This window comes from Artemia sp. Qi Xiang Cuo, chromosome 7, assembly GCF_049724085.1.
Source record: "Artemia sp. Qi Xiang Cuo chromosome 7, ASM4972408v1, whole genome shotgun sequence".
NCBI classification, from domain to species: Eukaryota; Metazoa; Arthropoda; class Branchiopoda; order Anostraca; family Artemiidae; genus Artemia; species Artemia sp. Qi Xiang Cuo.
The window spans coordinates 30,257,861-30,266,091 of NC_142800.1; the positions used below are offsets into that span (position 1 = coordinate 30,257,861).

At 34.0% G+C, this 8,231-nt stretch overlaps 1 protein-coding gene across 1 annotated transcript in view; it reads left to right on the top strand.

The window, feature by feature from the left end:
* Positions 1 to 7,988, top strand: part of Arms (Ankyrin repeat-rich membrane spanning) — a 201,977-nt gene extending 193,989 nt beyond the window's left edge. Inside the window, exons 16-18 of the mRNA XM_089091790.1 lie at positions 977 to 1,122; positions 3,818 to 3,980; positions 7,793 to 7,988. Coding sequence (XP_088947916.1) covers positions 977 to 1,122; positions 3,818 to 3,980; positions 7,793 to 7,988 — 505 coding nt within the window. The remainder of the gene's footprint in view (positions 1 to 976; positions 1,123 to 3,817; positions 3,981 to 7,792) is intronic.
* The last annotated feature ends 243 nt before the right edge of the window (positions 7,989 to 8,231 follow it).

The window sequence follows — 8,231 nt, forward strand, 5'->3', positions numbered from 1 at the left end:
ATCTAAGGGGGGCATGTGAATCCCTCGAACAAGGGAAAATTTTTCATTTTTGGTAGTTTAGGAATCAGAATCAAATTAGACCGTCTAATTGAATTCGTAAATTTTTACTTTTAGTATTGTGACAGAATAAAAACAAGCTTTGATGTGTGCTGCTTAAAAAAAAATTAAAATGATCAGGTTTGCTTTTGATTTAATCCGCACCAAATTTAATCTTGTTCGAGCTGGGGTTGAAACTTTTCAGTTATTTTGAACTTTTAGGTTACTAAGAGAAATCATATTATATTCAGATTTGAGGATAGATACATATGAATTGTATCATACGGAAGGAATGTAACAACAATAAGATGATCATTCATAAAGTTAAATAAGTCAAATTCACTACACATAAAACTACATTTTTCAAGAAATAAAAAAAAAAAATTTCAATAAAAAAACTCGTGGATATGTAAAAAAAAATCATCTGTTTTACCTGTTTAGGAATGACCCTTAGTGCTTAAACCAATGTCAATGAAAGTCCTTTGACGTTTATGATCAAAGCTAGAAGTGCAATTGAAGCTGCTTTTCTTTTGTTATGGAATTATCCCAAATTTTCACTGCTTGTTGGAATGAGAGTTTAATATTTGTGCTCTAATGACGATGAATATACGGGAAAGGAGTGGATCGTTAAGGAATTAGGTGTAGATTAAAGGGGTTTTAAAAAATATACACAAAACATTTTCCGTCTAACCAACATTCATGATACTAATAACAAATATAAAGTTAAAAAAATTAGCTTAGGGCGTATCTTGATTATGCGATTATGTGGGAGAAAAATTGCTGTTTGTGTATGGCAGTGCTGAATTGAACTATGGTGAATTGAAGATCTTTTTTTTTACTATCTACTATTTTTTGCTTTATCTCCTATAAATGTACCATTTTCCATATAATATGGCTGATCAACATTGATGTATTGGTTAATCTAGTTTATTTATTTCAGAAATTTAAGTGACAGCATGGAAAGTGGCATAGCTTTGATGGGCTTTGGTCACAGTGATATAACCAAAGTCCTCTTAACGGATGATTACTTCAGTGACGTCAATCCCAAAAGCCTTCGCCGCCTAATGAATGTAGTCTCTGTATCTGGTAAGATTTTGGTCACTAAATTAATAATTCAATAAATTATTATTAAATGAATTATTGATAATTATTAATGAATTAATAATAGGTTATTCAAATTATGTGTCTGTAAGCTTTTAAGGTAAGGCAAGAATTAGTTAAACAATGGATTTCGCTAGCATAAATGCTAAATAGACACTCTAGGTTAGCAAGGCAAAAGCTGAACAGAAAAAAATTCAATAATTCTGGGCAGAAGAATATATAAAAAAAGAGCCTTCAAGAATAAATCATAGTAAAAAGCAATGAAAAGAGTAAAAAATAAACAACTAAAATATTAAATTCAAAAAAGAACATTAACGTATAACCCATTGTATGCGCTAATTGTACAGGACCCAAAAATAGAAGTTTTAACCAAGTCCCTTTTAGTTTTCACTTTTTGAGCACTTTGTAACTAAACTGGTGCTACTGTAATGCATTGTTAAGTCTATTATCCCTAAGGGTATCCAAGTTTATATGTTTTTCTGGCTCATTCACTAACTTATATTAAATTTTATTTCAGACTTGGTGATTTACTTGTCAGGGATGCCATTTAAGGGAGGTAACAATTACCCCCCTGAATTTGAAAAAAAAACTTTTTGTATTTTCATTATCAAATGCCCCCCCCCCCTCTAGATTTTGAAAAATATTGTTTGTTTGTATCTTCATAAAAAATTAGAAAAAGCTTTTCCCCTCCTCTCTACATTTCTTTGAATTGGGGTCCCAAAATATCAATCAATCTTAATGAAAATGACACCATAAGATTCAGCATACCAGAGAATCCTACTGAAGAGGTTTCCAGCTCCTATGTACAAAAATGTAGAATTTTGCATTTTTGCCGGAAGAAAGATCACAGGTCCATGTTTATTTGTTTGTTTGCTTTATTTTCAGTGGTGATCGCATCGAACCAGTGATCATTGAAGACAGCGAGGGGACTCGTTTGATCGGAAATCAAATGTTCTAGTGCCCTTTTAACTGACCAAAAATATTGGAGGGCAGCTAGCCCGCCTCCCATGCTAAATTTTTACCCAAAGTCGCCCGATCAAAATATTGAGCTAGCTATTTTTCAGGATATTCGAAAATTTAATAACTAAGTCTTCGAAGACGACTTGACCCCCACAGTCCTCGGGAGAAGGACTGCAAACTCTGAACTTTGCCCATTGTTTACATATAGTATTGGTTATTGGGAAATCTACAGAGTTATCAAGGGGATTTTTTCTGGTAGGAGGGGGGGGGGGTGTTACGTGGGAGGATCTTTCCATGGAGAAATTTTTCCATGTAAGGGGAGTCGGGTTTCCCAGCATTATTTAAAAAACGATCAGAAACTAATTCAACTGAAAGTAAGGAGCAAAATTAAAACTTAAAGCGAAAAGAAATTATGGCATATGTGAGGGGAATTCCCTCTTCTCAATACCTCGCTCTTTACGCTAAAGTTTGTTTTAAGAAATTTTTATACAGCTTGTTATTCTAATTAAACGGTCTTTGTAATTCAGGAGTCAGCCTTAAATAACTGAAACAAAAAATCAAACTTTAGCGTAAAGAGCGAGGTATTAACGAGAGGGCGACTCCCCTCGTCTACATCATAATTTTGTTTTTTCGAAGTTTTAATGTTGCTTCTTACTTTTAGTTGAAAACAGCTTTTTTTAATTTAATTACTATAAAAGCTACAGTCGAAACAACTATAACTTATTATGTCAATAGAAACACAATTAGCTACGAAGTGACATAATTATGCTTTAGAATGAAATAAGAACTGACATGTGTTTATTTTTTTCATCTGTATCTTTTTCTTTAAGCTTTGGTTGAAAGTAATAACCTTGAGGCACGTGACTTTCAATAGCCAAAATTCATCTCTTAAAAAGAAGCAAATAATCAAGCTTATTTTCATTATTAGCATGTGGCATTATCAACAATGTTTAAAGATACCTTGGCTTTTTGTGTAAGTGAGATAGATTATTCTTTGAGAAGAAATGGAAAAACACATTTGACAAAAAAGAAACAAGAAATGGATCTGTCAAATTGAATTAGTTTTTGGCAGTCATGTGAATAATGTCTACTGGATTTATTTAGCGTTTCGAATACAATCGTTTATACAATCATTTATATCCTAAAAAGGGCTTATCCCAGATTTGCCTCTCAATCACTCGGACTGTATGTCTAGGCTTTTACTACAATTAGTCATGTCTTGGTGCTTGCAAAATACTTGACTTTAATTCAAAACCAATGGATTTCTTAGGAATTTTTTTAATCATAAGTTTTTATTGAAGAAGATTTTTTTTCATAGAAGTTTTCTCCTTTTTTAAATTATTATGCACCAAAAATGGGTATCGTCTACATGATTTCCTACTACCAATATTTTCTTTTCAATATGGTTATTATAGCTAATTATGGTGTATTATTTTTAAGAAGAAAAGTATGTCAGTCACCAACTGTAGAAAAGTAACGTGCCCACCACAGGACCAAAAATTGCTTTCGGGTTATCAATACTTGGTAAAAAAAAATTTATATATTGTAAGTTGAACTATTTGCAAGAAAGCCATTGTTTTTTTTTTTACTTTTTAAAATTTGAATTTTCAGTCATGTTCTTTTTAATTTTCAGTCATTTTGATTGTTTATTGTATAAACAGTCAAAAGAAAAACCTCTCTTAAGAACCTAAAGAAGTAAGCTACTTTTTATCATTCTTAGGGAGGCTTCTAAAAGCATTTCATGTGGATTTCAACTGGATTTATCTTGCATCTTGGATAAATCTCACTGAACAATGGCCGTATAGAATGGCATGGATTGTAGTCTATGTTGAGGAAAGGGAACGTTGTGAGGATTCAGTTTCTCTCCGCTCTCTGTACGACAAGTAAGTATAAGCTCCTCCTACCTTGAGTATCTCCCAATTTTCTAGACTTTCTTCTTGGCTCAGGGCAAAGAAAAACATTTTGGGGTACAATCAAAAGCAGTTATTTTATATTTTCTTTTTAGTATATTTTGATAGCACTAATAATATTACGAAATCGTAGTATTAACCTACTGCAAGCCGAAACACTGGCCAACACTTCCTCTCCATCCCATCCCTCTTAAAGCTTCTGCTTTGGCCACCCTCTAAGGAATCGATTGCCAACGACCTGTTCACCATGTCGTGTAAGGCCGGTAACTGCCACGCATAAGATGGTATCTTAACTGATAATTTGTGACTACTAGATGTGTGTTGGTCGGTATAGGTACATTGAAATATGAAGCAGAATCAGGGAAAATTACACCGCACAATGGATTTTACTTTGAATTTACCAAAATGAAATTGTAGTCTTAGGGTTTTGCAAGCCGAAACACTGACCAACTTTTCCTTTCCGTCCCATCCTTCTTGAAGCCTATGCTTTGGCCACCTCACAAAAGATCCCCAAAAGCCATTTGTATAGTCTCATCTGCTTCATCCAGTGTTTCCCTTTACAATTCTGTGTGGTTTTAGTAGGACCATTTTCTATTTGGTGGGGATACCCAAGCAACCTGAGCTGGCCTTTCTTGATACATATACTGAATGGTATGGAATCAATTCGCTTATAAAGGGTTAAACATGAAATAAAATGGAAGAAATAAAATGGATTTTAAATTTAATCGGAGGGTCGATTGATATTGGGGAAAGGGAGAGAAAATTAGGGGTCATAGTGTTAACCCAGTCCCTTGTCCGATGTGTGGGGAAGATGATGAGGATATTTTCATTTTTTGGGGGGAATTGTAAGGAATTGGCGGATATGAGAAATGAGTGTTTTTCGTTAGTATTGGCAAAAAGAACGTGGGTCGAAGAGATTGTAAGGTCACTAGTTAAAATAGCACTAAAGAATTTGGCCAAGTACGTTGACGAGGGACTTATACACCGTGAAATATAGATCTCTTTATAAATGTGTTCGTGAATATTCATATATAAGTACGATTTTATTTTTTAATTTGTTTTTTTTTTTTTTCCAATTTATTTTTGTTTTTTTTGTTGGTTTTGTTATGTTTTTTTTTCCTATGGTCCGATGTCTTTTTTTGGAAATACATACATACATACATACATACATGGCATCTCATCCTTGACTTGATCCTTATGCCCATTGAATGGTGTTGAGACTATTGTTATTTGCCTCCACGATGTGTGGCTAATTCTGGTTGCCAATTCTGGTGAAACCTTCAGTGGAATGCCCACCAGGCTGAGGAGTATTTTGAAACTATTACTTGGATATATTAATTATAGACCAGGAAACTGGTCTCGATTGAGCAACTCGCGAGTCTTGTTGTTATCGGAGAGTCGTAAGAGATGCCTAGACCAGCAAAAAGTCCGCTGAGCAACTTTGAAGTAAAAAGGTGACTTCTTGTTTTAAGTGTACTTGCTGCTGACCAGGCGTTTTCCACCTCACAAGGCACCTGAAATCAAATGTTTCGTGGGAATTTGTTTAATCGTAAGCTCTTCAAACTCATCTTGGCTGAGCTTTCAGCATCACTTCACTTACTTCCACCTCAAGCCAGAGGTTTGGTGACACAAAGACTAAATCCTCGGCCTGAAGGACATAGGATTACTGGATAATTGACACTCGCAAATGAACATTGCCGATACATTTATATTACAGGAGACACTTGATTCGATAAAGCCGTTCATTTTGGAAGATGTCGAACCGGTTCAGGACTACCTCACATGGCAAAAAAGTTTTCACTTTTATAATAAAATAGAGTATTTCGAGACAGTAGTAGCTGTGGATTGGTATCAACGGAAAGTGATATATATCCTTCAAAAAAGCACTGAGTCCATGGCAATTTTCTGGTTTTATTCCTAAAACTAATGTTTAGTAGTTTATTTCAAAATGTGTTGCATATATTCCTCTTCTCCCCTAGTGCACATGCCTCTGCATCATATTTATCTATGTCACTATTCCCTTCGGTAAGTTTTGATTATCCTACACTGATACCCCAAATTTTGACCTGAATAGTTAATAAGCTAATATTTCATTTCAATACCCTACATTTTTTCCTTAAACGGACCCTTTCTTATCATGTGAACCTTGTTTTACGTTAAGAATCTACCTATGTCTAAACACAGTTTTAGTGATTACTTAATTATCCAGTTGGCAGAACACAAGTATCTTCTTACCGTTTGGTTTTTCTCACTCATCTTCATAGATCTCAAAGACGGGTGTAGTCTATTTCCTATTTGTTTCTACTTGAGTTTTGAAATCTCACAGTAGATAATGTGTGTTGTTATTAGGGACTTTCGGCCCTACTTCTTGAAACTTTTTATAAAAAAAGAATGATCCAACTCTTCCATGTCCCTGTTGGTTCATTTAAGGTGAAAACTACTGCTACTATTCTCAATCGTGAATGGATTTGTTTAACAATAGAATTTACATCAAAAATAGTAATTTCGAGTTAATCGCCTCCTTAAGGCTTCACGGCCAGTAAGGAGCAATGAAAAAATATGTCAACAACAAAATATGAACACAAACTAAATCTAATCTCCCACCTCGAAAATTCCCAAAATCAAAAGCTAGGCAAAGGAATAGCGCGATTTCCATTCATCCACTCAATAAAACAAAAATAACAAATGTTCGGACAAACATCCAAACCCAATCCCCAGCCATAAACTCCAGGGGTAACCGTAAAATAAAATTCAACTATGAGCGATAACTTCTCTACAGTGACTTGAAACTCTTTTGTTTGAAACCCTGCTTACATTAACCTGGTAATTATCGACTTCAGTCGGAAGCACCTATGCCAGCTCTCTTACTCGTAGTAGTACCTGCACCCCATTTATAAATACCGTCTTTCCTGAATTAGGTGCAACTGCATTTTGAATTACTACAACAGAACTAGTTTTTGAAAGAAGTGTCATGAAATGCGCAGTAAGTTGTCCAAGTATGAAGTACAGATTATATCTAAAGTTTGGAGTAGTTTGTTTTAGCATGGTATTGTAGAGACCAGACTTCTTAAAGGCAAATCTTTGTCTAGCAAGCTTCCACTAGTCAAAAGTAACAAAATATCAAGAAACCTCCTTACAAAAAAAAAATTAAATTAGTAAAAAAGCCTTTTAGCCCATCTATAATGCAAAGAGTTGTTTTCTCACCTCAGCAAAGGTTGGAAGACCACACTTTCTAGGTTTTAGCTTAAAATAACAATACAGATTAAGTTCTAAGTTTCTGACGATGAAATTTTTTTTTACAGAGTTCTTATGAATAACAACACAAACCATTTACTATTGCGTTAGGTTACTGTTAATAAAATAGTAAAGAACAAAATTATTATAATCATTAGTTTTTTTTAATATGGCTATGATTTTGTCATCATACGCTATTGTGTATTTCCAACTTTGGTTTGAAACTGAAAACTTGCTTTCTTTCATTCATTCTGTTTTTTATAATATAGTCCGCAAATTGATATTATATAGTTAATGTAGTCCAGCTAAATAGAAAGTCCGACATGTCTACTATATACTGCACCGGGCTAACTTCATTGGACCCTCAGATATTATTGGATCCTAGGATAATGACATATTTGTCCTACTGGCAGATCTGTCGCTGCAAGTGTTAATAACAGATCAGTGGTTGCTAGCACTGGACAATCTTCAACTTGAGATTCATTGAGTCTATTCGTAGTGAGTATAATGTTCTAAATAGTATTGTGTTATAATTTATGTTTTGTTTTTAGGGTCAAGGGTCTTGTACCATTAGTCAACGATCCTTTTATTGATTTGGACAAAGACCCTAAAAAGCTTGAAGCCCTACTGTCATCAAGTAGAAATAACCTACAGCTTGTTCATCTGAAAATTTTCATCCCTTTTACAATTAACATGGATCCTTTCCTTATAAAGCATATTAAAGGTAAATGTTATTTCTGCAATTAATCTAGAAAATATTATAGTGTGCTAATAGACAATTCGTGGCTACTAAATATGTGTCAGTAAAATGAAATATTTTACAATTGTTTTATAGTTTGTTAAAACTACTGGAGAAAAAGAGCCGTCCATGCCAATACTTAACTGAAACTCTGAAAAACAGAATTTTTATGTAAAGATTTATGCATGAGAATTGGCTCGGTGTTGCTTTCTACTTCCACTAAGATGAGTTGTTAGTAACACGAGCAGTAG